Source organism: Bubalus bubalis, chromosome 15 (genome assembly GCF_019923935.1).
Source record: "Bubalus bubalis isolate 160015118507 breed Murrah chromosome 15, NDDB_SH_1, whole genome shotgun sequence".
Taxonomy (NCBI): domain Eukaryota; kingdom Metazoa; phylum Chordata; class Mammalia; order Artiodactyla; family Bovidae; genus Bubalus; species Bubalus bubalis.
The window spans coordinates 38,834,101-38,850,195 of NC_059171.1; the positions used below are offsets into that span (position 1 = coordinate 38,834,101).

General features: G+C 43.7%; 1 protein-coding gene across 4 annotated transcripts in view; it reads left to right on the forward strand.

Annotated features, from left to right (window-relative positions):
* Window positions 1-16,095, forward strand: part of TPD52 (tumor protein D52) — a 124,184-nt gene that overhangs the window by 61,568 nt on the left and 46,521 nt on the right. Inside the window, exon 1 of one of the 4 annotated variants that reach the window (XM_006057048.4) lies at window positions 14,504-14,753. The exons of 1 other annotated variant lie outside the window; for it this stretch is intronic. In XM_006057048.4, the coding sequence (XP_006057110.1) occupies window positions 14,615-14,753 (139 nt within the window). In that variant the 5' untranslated portion in view covers window positions 14,504-14,614. Of the gene's footprint in view, window positions 1-14,503; window positions 14,754-16,095 lie in introns of those variants that run through there. 2 more of the 4 variants (XM_006057049.4, XM_006057050.4) reach the window with 2 other exon arrangements.

The window sequence follows — 16,095 nt, forward strand, 5'->3', positions numbered from 1 at the left end:
GCGGAAGATTCTTTGAAGATGACAATGCTGCTGCTGCTGCTGCTAAGTCGCTTCAGTCGTGTCTGACTCTGTGCAACCCCATAGACGGCAGCCCATCAGGCTCCCCCATCCCTGGGATTCTCCAGGCAAGAACACTGGAGTGGGTTGCCATTTCCTTCTCCAATGCGTGAAAGTGAAAAGTGAAAGTGAAGTCACTCAGTCGTGTCCAGCTCTTAGCGACCCCATGGACTGCAACCTACCAGGCTCCTCCATCCATGGGATTTTCCAGGCAAGAGCACTGGAGTGGAGTGCCATTGCCTTCTCCGATGAATGTCTAGTTTGCGTTAATAATGGAGCTTAATCTTTAGGTTATTATCTCTTATTGTGAACTCAGACCTGCTCTAAACATGTGAAGCCTTGACAATAGCATAAGCAGATGAGTTTCAGTGCCCAGGTGCTTTACCATAGGCCGAATGGCAGAGTAGGTGAAGCACGTTTGTTTGTTTAATTAGTAAATTATTTTTTAGAACAGTTGTAGGTTTATCAAAATTGAGCAGATAGTACAGCATTCCCATGTTTCCCCCACTGCCCTGCCTATTTCCCCTATTATTGACATTCTGCATTTGTGTGGAACAGAAGTTGTAATTAATGAACCAATATTGACACATTATTATTAACCAAAGTTCATAGTTTATAGTAGGGCTCACTATTTATGTTGTACTGTTTGCTGAATTTTGACAAATGCAATTTTGGCAAATGTCATGTATCTACCATGACAGTTTTGTGCAGAATAGTTTCACTGCCTTGAAAATCTTCTGTGCTCTGTCTCCCTTCCCCTGAACCGTTGGCAATCGCTGGGTCTCCTGCATTGCAGGCAGATTTTTTACTGTCTGAGCCACCAGGGAAGCCCCAAATTTGTATAGCGCTTTATGTCAATTGTGTCTCAATAAAACTGAAGAAAAAAAATAAAAAAGGAATTTAAATAATCCATCTGAACTGTGTTTAGGAAAATCTTTTTGTCATTCAGCTTCCTGTTAAATTTTGCCTGCAGAAAGAAAGGGCCTCCACGTCTCAGTGGCTCTCAGCAGTCTTTCTTTGCCCCTCACGTTGATAGACATCACTTTCATGCGGCCAGAGCTTAGTCATATGGCCCCATCTAAGTGCAAGGGAGGCTGGGAAATGGAGTCTAGCTGCATGTGTAGCAGTAAGAGGACACTGGTTGTGTGATTAGTTAGCAGTCTTAGCCATATTAAGTAAATGACTAAATCATACAATAGTTATTACTTCGGTCTTTCAGGGATGACAGGACAGTACTTGGCATGATATCAGAGTTCTGGGGACTTTTTTAGAGAAGCATTTCCCACTCTGTGTCCCTTCCTATTGCATCTTGAGTTATCCTATCACTTTACCTCTGAGAGAGCTTATAGGAATAAATGAAGATATGTGCTGTTTCAACCAATACCTGGTTGATAACGATGGCTCCTGAAACTGAGAAAAGCCTGTAAGAAGCCTTAACAGTAATAAAAACGGTTGTTATTAAGTCAAATATTTAAAAATTGGCAGGTCCTTCGTCCTTGTGTCAGAAGACGGAGGCAGTCTTGAAGCCTTCTGGCCTTTGATTTAGCTTCAAGATAACAGATTCCTCTTCACTTTACTCGTGGCATTGGTATTCTCCTGTTGCCTTTAAAAAGGAAAATACGTGAAATCTGGTATTGGAAATGGCTTTCCTTTTTATATAGTTATTTATTTCTCTTTGGCTGAACATGGACTTTCTCCAGTTGCAGATAGTGGGAGCTACTCTTGGTTGTGGTATTCAGGCTTCTCATTGTGGTGACTTCTCTTGTTGCAGAGCACGGGCTCTAAGTCCCTGGGCTTCAGTAGTTGTGGCACCTGGGCTTAGCTGCTCCACAGAATGTGGAATCTTCCCAGACCAGGGATTGAACCCGTGTCCCCTGCATTGGCAGGCAGATTCCTAGCCACTGTGCCACCAGGGAGATCAGGAAATGACTTTTCTTCAATGAAGTAGCATGTTTTTAGAAAGAAATGCTGTATATTTCAGCATGAGATTCTATTAATACAATTTAGAAAGAGGTGGGCGATATTTGTGCTGTGCATTTTTTTAGTGATCAACCCACTGGATTATTTTATTTATTTTATTTGCTCAGTTGTGTCCAATTCTTTGTGACCCCATGGACTGTATACAGTCCATGGAATTCTCTGGAGTGGGTAGCCACCTGTTCCCTTCTCCAGGGGATCTTCCCAATCCAGGGATCAAACCCAGGTCTCCCACATTGCAGGCACATTCTTTACCAGCTGAACTGCAAGGGAAGCCCTCCACCGAATATGTCCAAGTAACTGATTACAGTTAAAAGGAAGCTCAGCTGCTTTACATGTATGCTTGGCCTTAGCTTGCTGATGATAGAAGTTCATGACCAGATATTAATTTTAAATAAGTGCCTACTGTTCTCGAGCAACTCCCATTCCCTTAAGGAAAAGCATTTCCTATGAAGCCCCTGGTTGCTGAGGATAGCTGTGTAAGCACTGTGTAAGTTTATCCAAATTAAAATTTGCTCCTCCAGCTCATTTATTCCCTTCAGGTCTCTGATAGGCAGGTGTGTTTCTCTCCCCTACACCCCCAAAGCCCTGTTTAAACTCAGTCAACATTCAGCTTGGGTGAAACCTCTTTATCTTCCGGTAATCTCACCATAGATATCCTTTGCTCTTAAATACATCATTAATACTCAGGCAGGATGGCCTGCTGTCATCCTTACTCTGAGCAGTTGTTCCAGACTTCATATTATTGTAATTCCAGACTCTAAGTAATTATCACATTGAAAAGACCAGGCAGGTATACACCATCGTGACACAGCCAGTTTTGTCCCCCCTCTAAGTTTGGTTGCTTGGGATTTTCTAGGCAAGAGTACTGGAGTGGGTTGCCATTGCCTTCTCCTATCATTATCTGCTAGGATAATAGAAACACAGAAACAAACTCCGTAGAAGCACATGCCCTCTGGCTACAAAATCTGTCTCTTATTTTCCAAAACAGATATTTAGAAAGTGCTGAGGTCATGTAAAATGGCAAGTATTAGATTAATTTTTTTACAACTAACCATTTTATTTATTTTTTTTGGCCATGCCCCGAGGCATGTGGGATCTTCCCTGACCAAGCTCAGGAAAGGGAGGGATCAACCCATTCCCTCTGCAGTGGAAGCGCATACTTAACCACTGAACCATCAGGAAAGCCCCACAGGTACTAACTTGCTTCAGTTTTCTTCCACAGACGAGGGAGCCTGGCGGGGTACAGTCCATGGGGTCGCAAAGAGTCTGACACAACTGAGCAACTAACAACAGCTTTCTTCCTAAGGGCAATTTAGCTGCTGTTGTCCAAAGCAAACATCAGGGAACACCTGGAGCTTGTCCAGAAGGCAGAGTCTCCGGCCCCACCCATAACTATTAGGTCAGAATGGGTAGTTTATCACGGTCCCAGGTGGTTTGTGAACATTAAAGCTGCAGAAGTGCTGGTTGGAGAACTTGAGCTTGACCCTGTAATGACCGAAACAACCCATCAGTGAGAGAAAGGACCATAACATTTGAACTCAAACTCTATAAAATGAAAAATTTGTATATTGTAGTTACCTATCTGGGCACATGGTGAATATCGAGCTGTTCTATTATTTCCTGCTCTGTTACCATGAAACCTCTTCAGTCGGAGGGCAGTAGTGGCAGGAGCATGTCCAAATGGATAAGAGATGACCTCATTGAAAGAGACTTTTTTGCACAATTTTAGATTCCGGTCCCCTGAGGGTAGAGAATTCAGGCATTCTTGAGATTTCTCTACAGGTTCTGGTTTTCACAGTTCAAGGACTGGTCAGAAAGGGTTTGGTTGTAGGTTGAGGGGAGGAAATGAAACCTCTTGACCTTTAACGTTTCAAAAAACATTTCTTAAAGGAGAAAAAGGCCCATGACCTGTTTATTGGCTGAAACTCAATTTTAATTGTTTTGAGAGGGCAGAAAACACTCCACCCAAAGTGTTCTGCTCTTTTGGAGCTCCTGCCAAGTAAGAATTTCTTTGCAAGTCAATAGGTTAAGTTACAGAGTTGTTTTATCACTTAAAGAGTATTTGTATTAAGGTCTGAGTACTATGAATCCGTTCATTAGTTTATGCATTTTTGTTCTTGAGGAGTTTCCAAAGAGGATAGGTTTTTTGTAGTTCCGCAATAGACTCTTCCCTTTGCAGTAGAAAGGGCTTCCCTAGTGGCTCAGATGGTAAAGAATCTGCCTGCAATGTGGGAGACCTGAGTTCAATCCCTGGGTCAGAAAGATCCCCTGGAGAAGGGAATGGCAGCCTACTCCAGTATTCTTGCCTGGAGAAGGCAATGGACAGAGGAGCCTGATGGCTACAGTCCATTGGGTCACGGAGTCAGACATGACTGAGTGACTAGTACTTTGCAGTAGAAAAGAGAAAAAGTAATGGCATTCCCATAGGGAGTATTTCCTAAAATCCTAATGTAACATTTCTAATCTGATGGCTGACATAATTTTAAAAGAAAGTCAAATTATCCAGTGTAGGAATTGAAACCTCCTCCCGAGCCTGGGATGTGGCTCCCGAACTGCCTCCTGTATCTCATTCATCACACACACAACGCAGGAACAAGCAGACCAGCCAGCCCCACCTCCTGTTCACTTACTTCTAGCCTCTCTTCCCTCCACTGTCTCTGCTCCCCTCATTTGTCTTCCACCATCACTCTGACTAAAATTTCTTTGCAAGATCTCAGGACACCAAGTCCAGGGGCTCGTTTTTAAGTCAGTGTAGCATTTGGTCCTGTCCGTTTTCTCTCCTCCCATTATTCCTGTGATGTTGGTCACTAAAGGTTTTCTTTCATGTTTTTGCCTCTTCAGGGCACTTGAGCCAGAGCTTGAATTTGAATCCTCAGTTTCAGTTCAGTTCAGTTCAGTCGCTTAGTCGTGTCTGACTCTTTGCAACCCCAGTGGACTGCAGCACACCAGTCTTCCCTGTCCATCACCAACTCCCAGAGCTTGCTCAAAGTCATGTCCATCAAGTCAGTGATGCCATCTAACCATCTCATCCTCTGTCATCTCCTTCTCCTCCCACCTTCAATCTTTCCCAGCATCAGGGTCATTTCCAATGAGTCAGTTCTTCGCATTAGGTGGCCCAAATATTGGAGTTTCAGCTTCAGCATCAGCTCTTCCAATGAATATTCAGGACTGATTTCCTTTAGGAAGGACTGGTTGTATCTCTGTACAGTCCAAGGGACTCTCAAGAGTCTTCTCCAACACCACAGTTCAAAACCATCAATTGTTCAGTGCTCAGCTTTCTTTATAGTCCAACTCTCACATCCATACATGACTACTGGAAAAACCATAGCTTTGACTAGATAGACCTTTGTCAGCAAAGTAATGTCTCTGCTTTTTAATATGCTGTCTAGGTTGGTCATAGCTTTTCTTCCCAGGAGCAAGTGTCTTTTAATTTCATGGCTGTAGTCACCATCTGCAGTGATTTTGGAGCCCCCCCAAAAATAAAGTCTGCCACTGTTTCCATTGTTTCCCCATCTGCTTGCCATAAAGTGATAGGACCAGGTGCCATGATCTTAGTTTTTTGAATGTTTAGTTTTAAGCCAACTTTTTCACTCTCCTCTTTGACTTTCATCAAGAGGCTCTTCAATTTCTCTTCACTTTCTGCCATAAGGGTGGTGTCATCTGTATATCTGAGATTATTTATCTTTCTCCCAGCCATCTTGATTCCAGCTTGTGCTCATCTAGCCTGGCATTTCTCATGATGTACTCTGCATATAAGTTAAATAAGCAGAGTGACAACACTCAGCCTTGACGTACTCCTTTCCCAGTTTGGAGCCAGTCTGTTGTTCCAGTTCTAACTGTTGCTTCTTGATCTGCATACAGATGTCTCAGGAGGCAGGTCAGGTGGTCTGGTATTCCCATCTCTTTCAGAATTTTCCACAGTTTATTGTGATCCACTCAGTCAAAGGCTTTGGCATAGTCAATAAAGCAGAAGAACATGTTTTTCTGGAACTCTTTTGCTTTTTCTGTGATCCAGTGGATGTTGGCAATTTGATCTCTGGTTCTTCTGCCTTTTCTAAAACCAGCTTGAACATCTGGAAGTTCATGGTTCAGATACTGCTGAAGCCTGGCTTGGAGAATTTTGAGCAAAGCTAGCGTGTGAGATGAGTGCAATTGTCTGGTAGTTTGAACATTCTTTGGCATTGCCCTTCTTTGGGATTGGAAGTAAAACTGACCTTTTCCAGTCCTGTGGCCACTGCTGAGTTTTCCAAATTTGCTGGCATATTGAGTTAGCTTCATCACTTGCTATTAATAGTTATCTGTCTGGGGCAAGTTGACTTTTGGGTGCTTCAATGTTCTCATCTATAAAATGGGGGTAGTGAAAAATCCTACCCCACAGGGTTAGTGTGACATGCATAGGAAAATGTCTGGCACATAGTAAGGGTTTGTCAGGGGTGAGTCATCATTATCACTGTCATCTTCATCACCATCAGCACCATCAGCACCGCCATAACTGTCACCACCGCTACTGTCAGCGTCACCGTCACCACCAACCACCACCACCACCAGCACCATCATCATTACTATCACCACCACCATCACCATCATCATTACTATCACTGCCACCAACCACCACCATCACCATCATCATTACTATCACTACCACCAACCACCATCACCACCAGCACCATCATCATTACTATCACCACCACCATCACCACCACCACCAGCACCATTATTACTATCACTACCACCAACCACGACCATCACCATCAGCACCATCATCATTACTATCACCACCACCAACCACCATGACCACCAGCACCATCATTATTACTATCACTGCCACCATCACCATCACCACCATCATCATTACTATCACCACCACCACCCACCACCACCACCACCACCACCATCATTATTACTATCACTGCCACCATCACCATCACCACCAGCACCATCATCATTACTATCACCACCACCAACCACCACCACCATCACCCTCACCATCATTATTACTATCACTGCCACCAACCACCACCATCACCACCACCACCACCACCACCACCATCATCAGGCATTTCTTGCTCTTTTCAGGCTCTTTGGCCTGCTTCTAACTTGCAGGCATTCCCTACTTTTTTTCTTTCATGGGACTTTGTTTGAATGTTTCTTTGAGTATAGCTGTCGTGTCTTTTTCATCTCCTTTAGTATGAGCCATTCTATAGCTTTTTATGACAACATTTTTGAAGAATGCCTCTTCCTCCTCTTAAAAAAACAGAGAACCTTTCTCATTTTGGATTTGTCTGATGTTTCCTCGTTTGGATTTGTCTGATGTTTTCTCATAAGATTCATGTTCTGTGTTCTTAGTGTGAATATCTCATAGGTATTCAGTATATCACATTTGAAGACCAGGGTCTACCTGACTCTTTGGTAATGACAGTGTTGATCATCCACTAAAGGTGGGGTTCAGTTTTTCCACTGTATTGTTACTGTGTTTTCCCTTCCAAAATCTAATTAATCTTTGGGGAGACCCCATAAGACCATGTGTATATGTGCTTCTTATTTAAAAATTTCTCCCTCGGGTTAGCATCCATTGATGATTTTTGCCTGAATCTTTATTGTGATGGTTAACATGCAGTTTTTCTGTAGGTCTTCTTTCTTCCTCTCTGTATCTATTTATTACTTGTAAGGCATGTTAGTCTGGATTCTTCAGAGAAATAGGCCAATAATATATCTATATGTGCTTCTATATCTATAAATAAGAGATTTATTAGAAACAATTACCCCACAGTTATGAAGGAAGAACTCTCCCAAGCAGTCACAAACTGGAAACCCAGGAGGGTTAGGATACACAGTCATTCCTCCTTACCTGTGGTTTCACTTTCTGCAGTTTCAGTTACCTGCAATTCAAAAACAGCAAGCCAGAAATTCCAGAAACAAATAATCCATCAGTTTTAAATCATGCACCAGCCTGAGTCGTATGGTGACATCGCATGCTGTCTCACTCAGTCTTCCCTTCCTTGGATGTGGCTCATTCTTTTGTTCAGTGTATCCTGCCTGCTAGTCACTCGGTACCAGCTCAGTTTTCAGATCAACTGTTGTCGTATCACAGTGCTTGTGTTCACATCACCCTTGTTTTACTTAGTAAAGGCCCCCAAATGCAAGAGTCGCAATGCTGGCAATTCAGATATGCCAAAGAAAAGCCTTGAAGTGTTTCTTTTAAGTGAAAAGCTGAAAGTTCTTGACTTAGTGAGGAAAGAAAAATATCACATGCTAAGGTTGATAAGATTTGTAGTAAGAATGAATCCTCTGTGAAACTGTGAAGAAGGAAAAAGAAGTCCGTGCTAATTTTTCTGTCGCTTCTCAGACTGTGAAAGTTATGGCCACAGGGCATGATAAGTCCTTTAGTTACGGTAGAAAAGGCATTGCTGCTGCTGCTGTCACTTCAGTCGTGTCCCACTCTGTGCGACCCCATAGGCGGCAGCCCACCAGGCTCCCCCATCCCTGGGATTCTCCAGGCAAGAACACTGGAGTGGGTTGCCATTTCCTTCTCCAATGCATGAAAGTGAAAAGTGAAAGTGAAGTCGCTCAGTCGTGTCCGACCCTCAGTGACCCCATGGACTGCAGCCTACCAGGCTTCTCCATCCATGGGATTTTCCAGGCAAGAGTACTGGAGTGGGGTGCCATTGCCTTCTCCGGGAAAAGGCGTTAAGTTTGTACAATAAGGTATTTTTGAGAGAGACCACATTCACATAACTTTTCTTATAGTATATTATTATAATTTTCTATTTTATTACTAGTTATTGTTAATCTCTTCCTGTGCCTAATTTATAAATAAAACTTTATCATAGGTATGTATGTACAGGAAGAAATATAGTATGTGTTTTTTCCATGGTTTCCAGCATCTGCTGGGGGTCTTGAAACATATCCTCTACTAATAAGGGGAGACCTACTGTACATCCATAGGATTTCCTGGTGGCTCAGATGGTAAAGAATCTGCCTGCAGTGCAGGAGACCCATATTCAATCCCTGAGTCAGGAAGATCCCCTGAAGAAGAGAATGGTACCCACTCCAGTATTCTTGCCTGGAGAATTCCATGGATAGAGGAGCCTAGCATTGGAGAAGGAAATGGCAACCCACTCCAGTGTTCTTGCCTGGAGAATCCCAGGGATGGGGGAGCCTGGTGCCTGGTGCCTGCCGTCTATGGGTCGCACAGAGTCGGACACGACTGAAGTTACTTAGCAGCAGGCTACAGTCCATGGGATCACAAAGAGTCAGACACAAGTGAGTGACTAACACACACTGCACTTCCAGGTTGAGTCTGAGAACCGGGAAGGCTGATGGTGTCAGTTTCATTCCAAGTCCAAATCCAGATGCAAAAGACCAATATCCCAGCTTGAAGACGGGCAGAGTGAATCCTCCCTTCTCAGTCTCTTTGTTCTGTTTAGGCCTTCAGCAGATTGTATGAAGCACATCCACTCTGGGGAGGGCCATCTGCTTTATTCAGTCTGCTGATTAGTGTTAATCTCGTCCACAAACACCGTCAGAGATGCAACTATATACAATGGTTAATCAACTATCTGGGCACCTCATGACTCAGATTGACACATACAATTAACCACCGGATACAGACTCTTGGATTCCTGTTTTTATTTTATTTTATTTTTTTTTATTTTTTATTTTTTTGGATTCCTGTTTTTAATGGTTTATAATCCACTGCTGTCCTTAATTATGTTGTTGATCAAATTGTCCTATATTTGGCCAGCTGGCTGCTGTGTCCTCATGACATGTCCACAGGGTCTGATATCTGTGACCTGCCGCTCCTGCTGGGCAGTCACATCGTCTGTCTGTGTGCCCTTCAAGGCCCCTCCAGTAATATTTTTGTATGTATTACGTAGATTTTTTTTTCCCCCTGGAGGATGAAATGGCAACCCACTCCAGTATTCTTGTGTGGAGAATCTCTGTATAGAGGAACCTGGTGGGCTATAGTCCATGGGATCGCAAAGAGTTGGACACCACTGAATGACTAAGCACATAGAGATTTTACATTTAACTCCTTCAAAATTAGGGAGTACCTACACAGACATATGTAAATGATGTGTTAATACGTAGGTAGAAACAATATTCTTTACAGATATTTGTATTCATTCCATTTCCACTAACCCGAGTCATCCACTGAATTGTTACTGTGTAGTTAGTGTGCACTTCACTGGCTGGACAGTTAACTTCTGAGCTGCCTATGGGTGCCCTCTGCTGGCCTTGCAGCACATACACACTTTCCTGGGATTTCTTCTGCCAATGTTGGTTAGTCTCTCCAGTTATCACACCAATTATGGATCATGTAGTGCAAACAGTTTTGGAATGTTTACTGAATGTATCAAGAATATCTTTCCCGGGGCTTCCCTGGTGGTTCAGTGATTAAGAATCCACCTTGCAATGCAGGGCTGCAATTTCGATCCCTGGTTGGGGAATTAAGATTCCACCTGTTACAGAGCAACTGAGCCCGTGTGCAGCAGCTACTGAGCCTGTGCACTCTGGAGTCACATGGGTAGCACAACTAGAGAGCCCATGTGCTTCACCGAAAGGTCTCGTAGGAGGCAATGAAGATCCCACCAGCCACAAGTAAGACCCAACACAGCCAAATAAATATTTTGAAAAAGAGTATCTTTCCCTATAAAATATATACATTTCTACATCATCATGTTTGCATACTTTCTTGTTACATGAATATTCTATTTAGCATTTAAATAATCCCCCTTTAATAAGCATTTGTATTGTTTATTTTTTCCATTTTGTATAGCATAGTTGGCAGTACAGTAGAGCATGCAGCCCCTGCTCTGCAGGCAAGGCTGTCAGGACTGCCAGGTGGGCACGTCACATCCTGTGTGCTGTTGCCGGAAGGGAGAGCCGGAGAGGGAGGGCTTCTGAGAAGAGGGGATTTCTGCCCGAGTCCTGAAAGATGAATGAGTTGAGCAAGCAGAAAAAGACATTTCAGGCAGAGAATGTAGCATGGGAGTCAACACCAGATGTCAAGAACATGGAAATTTTGAGGGATCTGAGGACCTTGGAGGTGGCTGTGACCTGCAGCATTATGTATATCATTGTTAGTATATTTGTCTTAGTTCTGGCTGCTATCATAAGTTACCACAGAATGGGAGGCCTATAACAAAAGACATTTGTTTCTCACAGTTCTGGAGTCTGGGAAGTTCAAGATCAAGGTGTGGGTTGATTTGACCCCTGTAAGAGTCCTTTTCTTGTTGGCACATGGCTGTCTTGTGTCCTCACATGCTGGAAGGGGAGCTCCAGCTAGCACTCTCGTTGTTGTTCACTTGCTAAGTCATGTCTGACTCTTTGCGACCCCATGGACTGCAGCACACCAGGCCTCCCTGACCCTCACTATCTCCCAAAGTTTGCCCAAGTTCATGTACATTGAGTTGGTGGTGCCATCCAGCTATCTCATCCTCTGTCACCCTCTTCTCCTCCTGCCCTTAATCTTTCCCAGCATCAAGGTCTTTTCCAATGAATTAGTTCTTCCCATCAGGTCGCCAAAGTATTGGAGCTTCAGCTTCAGCCTCAGTTCTTCCAATGAATATTCAGGATTGATTTCCTTTAGGATTGACTGGTTTGATCTCCTTGCAGTCCAAGAGACTCTCAAGAGTCCTCTCTAGCACCACAGTTCAAAGACATCAGTTCTTTAGCACTCAGCTTTCTTTATGGTCCAACTCTCACATCCATACATGACTACTGGAAAGACCGTAGCTCTTTTGTTCATTATGAGGGCTGCTCCATTTCTTCTATGGGATTCTTGCCTCCAGTAGAAGATATAATGGTCATCTAAATTAAATTCACCCATTCCCGTCCATTTTAGTTCACTCATTCCTAAGATGTCGATGTTTATTTTTGCTGTCTCCTGCTGGACCACATCCAATTTACCTTCATTCGTGGACCTAACATTCCAGGCTCCTATGCAGTATTGTTCTTACAGTATGGGATTTTACTTTCACCACCAGACACATCCACAACTGAGTGTCGTTTCTACTTCATTCTTTCTGGAGCTATTGTAATTCCCTCCGTTCTTCCCCAGTAGCATATTGGACACCTTCCAACCTGGGGGGCTCATCTTTTGGTGTCATTTCTTTTTGCCTTTTTGTGCTGTTCATAGTGCCCTCACAGCAAGAATTTCATTGAGTTATGCAAGCCCTTTTGCCACTAGGCTGTGATCCACGAAGGGGCTTCCTCTTCTTATGAGGACACAGATGCTAGCCTGGGCCCCACCCCATGGCCTCATCTAAACCCAATCACCTCCAAACACCATCACATCAGGAGTTAGGGATTCAACATACGAGTTTTGAAGAGACACAAATTTCAGCCCATAGCATTTTCTGACACTTGTGACTAGGAGGAAGAATGAGAATGCAGAGTTTTTTTTTCTTTACCAGTGATTTGGTGACCAAATGTAGACCAAATGTAGTATTGAGAGGGCCGAGGACTCCAATAACCATTTCTAGTCTAAGAATGTAACCATAATACCTGTGCTACCTCAGTGAGAGATACCATGGATTTCAAGAAATTGACCAGTTCATTTTTTCAATTAATAAAAAGAAACCAGTTATTTTATTTCTAAATAGAGAATAAACAGCATTTATCATTACCCCAATTTTGGTATGTTTTAGGAGAAAAATACAGATTGATCTTTTTTTATTCTTAAAAATAAACTTTAAAAAAACCTTAAGATGGACTTGCCAAAAATAGAGTACAACAGGAGACTAATAGAAAAAAAAAAAAAGAAGATGAATCATAAGTTAAGATGAATGTAAACTATCTTGGTGTTTATATAGTTTTATACACACTCAGATTTCTTTTTTAGTGCTTAAAATATTTATAACTTAAAAAAATTTCCTACTTGCTTCCAATCTAGGGAGAGTATATTGTGTTCCCTTTTTATGAGAAAGATGTGGACAGGTGGAGCATGGCCGTTGTTGCTTTTGGCTGTGCTGGGTCTTCACCAGGGCAGGAGAGATCTTCACTGTGATGTGCAGGCCTCTTAGTTGTGGCTTCTCTTGTTGAGGCGCACGGGCCCTGGAGCGTGTAGGCTCAGTAGTTGTGGCGCCGGGCTTAGTTCCTCAAGGCTTGTTGGATCCTCGTTCTCCTGACCAGAGATTGAACTGGAATCTCCTGCATTGAAAGGTAGATTCTAAACCACTGAACCATCAGAGAAGTCCCCTGCTCCTTTTAAAAAATGTTTCTTTTTGGTTGCATTGGGTCTTTGTTGCTGCAAGTGGGCTTTCCCTAGGTGCAGCGAGTGGGGGCTACTCTTCATTGCAGTGCGTAAGCTTCTGATGGCGATGGCTTCTGTTGTTCCAGAGCACAGGCTCTAGGGCGCATGGGCTTCAGTAGTAGCGACTCTCAGGCTCTTGAGCGTGGGCTCAGTAGTTGCGGCACGTGGGCTTAGTCTGCATGTGCAATCTTCCCACACCAGGGATTGAACCTGTGTTTACCAGGTTCTTTACTGAGCAAACAGGGAAGTCCTTTTTATTTATTTATTCATTTAACTTAGGCTTTTTTTGTCAGGCAGTAACAGACCACCACTGATCTAAGGGAGGGTCGCTTTTATTTTCACCTCTTTAACGTGAGGTCAGCCACAACAGTGAAAGCAGAAGGAACGATACATAATGTCACTTTGGCCGAGGCCAGAGTTCTGGCAGAAAGGGTCCATAAAGAGTCTGGGGAGTGGATCTGGAGACTGAGAAGTCTTGTTTTACAAGCTGACCAGGTGGCCACCCTGCAGGCCTGACCTGGGTTAATGAGGAGAGGGTGGGAGGACATGGGCCCTTCACCTGCATGGGGTTTCTTCTCTTCTCAGTACACATCGGGGAAACACCATCTTTGCACAAAAGGGAAGGGAAGGGATGGAAAAGCAAGGTGAGGACGACAAGTCAGACTGACATTTCTGTTACAGTCAAGCCAGATGTCGCTTTAGATAAAGCTGTCTTGGAAGTGGAACTTTATTTCTCTACCAACATACACACACAGAAAACTGATCGCTCAACCAGGAAGCTCGGCTCTCAGGCTGCCCCTGTAATCCAGGGTGGAAAAAACGTAGCCCCCAGATGGCCTCTGTGGGAGATTACTGGCCGGTAATCCTTCCTTGTCCTAGAAGATTAAGTCTGCCCTGGTGCAGTTGTGGTCAGCTGAACGGTTTAAAAAATAATAATAAGTTGTAAAAAAAATAAATCTGCCAGTGTCTGACATTAGCCTGAACTGTTTGTATGTGGAGGCGATGCTACAGCACTGGGCCCTCCTTTGTTTATTGAAGAAAGCTCTAGAAAGCTCTGCTTCCTGCCTGGGTTGTTGGCTGTTGGCTGAAATGAACAGCAGGTGGTGATCAGAGCTGTTCCTCAGGTTGCTGGGGAGAAGTCACTTATTAAACAACCTCCTTGTCCTGAGGGTGTGACGGCTGCACCTGTCCCAGGAAGCCAGGCTCTTGGAACCCGGGGCTGGATCTCTTCCTCGGAATTGCCTGGTGCAGTGATCCAGAGCGCGCTCAACCAAGGAAGAGGTGGCGGCAGTAGAACCATGCGTTCTGCATTCGCCTGTAATGGACGGTAGAGAGATGGATTTTTATGAGGACTACGAGTCCCCATTTGATTTTAATACAGGAGTAAACAAAAACTATCTCTACCTGTCTCCCAGTGGAAATACGTCCCCACCAGGATCACCTACTCTTCAGAAGTTTGGTAACTCCTAGTTTTCTAAAGTGACATTTGCTGTGATGGAACCTGTATGCAACTGGGGATTTGCCTGGCTTTATAATTCTTAGTGTGAAAAGGGTGTTGCTGTGTTGCTACTGGTTAGTAAAGCTGTTACGGGATTCCAAGTAGAGAGCTAGATGGCTTATTAAATGTTTAGAATGTATGTATATGTATTTAAATGTGCATGCATGCGTGCTAAGTTACTTCAGTTGTGCACAGTTCTTCGAGATCCTGTGGACTGTAGTCCACCAGACTCCTCTGTCCCATTTGGATTGACTTATATTACTTGGAGCTTCCCTGGTGGCTCAGATGGTTAAAAAAATCTGCCTGCAATGTGGGAGACTTGGGTTCAATCCCTGGGTTGGGAAGATCCCCTGGAGGAGGGCATGGCAACCTGCTCCAGTATTCTTGCCTGGAGAATCCAGGAGGAGTGTGGTGGGCTTACAGTCCATAGGGCCACAAAGAATCTGACACAACTGAAGTGACTTAGCACAGCACCTCACAGCATAGTTGATTTTATAATGCTGTGTTAGACTCAGGTGTGCCGCAAAGTGATTCAGTTATACATATAGATATATCTGTTCTTTTTCAAATTCCTTTTCCATAAAGGATATCACAGAATATTGAGTAGATTTTTTAATAGTGGACCTATTTGTATAGGCATTAGAGGTCTTCTGATCACCTTAAGTTCATCGACCTAATAAATAGCCAAAATGGGGGAATTTGGAGGTCTTCGCTTCTGGTCACCTATGTAATTTAATTTAGGAAGGACCCGCATCCCCAATTTCATTTTTGTGAAAATGAGGCTTAAGCAGCTGAAGCACTGACTAAATTCAAGGTCCTGCTAACAGCGGGCCAGGTTTTGGGCTTGGAATACTGTGAGCAATGTGCAGGAAGACCCAGGTGAGAGATTTTTTTTCCTTGAACGATATTCTTAAAAAAAAAAAAAAAGTTTTTAAACTTTTTAATTGGAGTATAATTGCTTTACAGCATTGTGTGGGTCTCTGCCACCACCAGCATGAATCAGCCATAGGTATACATATGTCACCGCCCTCTTGAACCTCACACCTGCACTCCACCCTCTAGGTTGGCACAAAGCCCAGGACTGAGCTGCCTGCATTATACAGGTGAGAGATTGTAAGAGAAAAACTCGCAGCTACTGTGCCTTTGGGAGCAGGCATCCTTCCCACGTGCCGCTAGAAGACTGTTCTGCAGGCCAGGAGCCACCATCAGGGCAGAGCTTAAGTTTATGAGCAAACAGCACGAAGCTAGAAGTTGCCTCAGCCGTGTCCAGGCCAGACCCCTCATTTTACAGCTAACGGTTGGA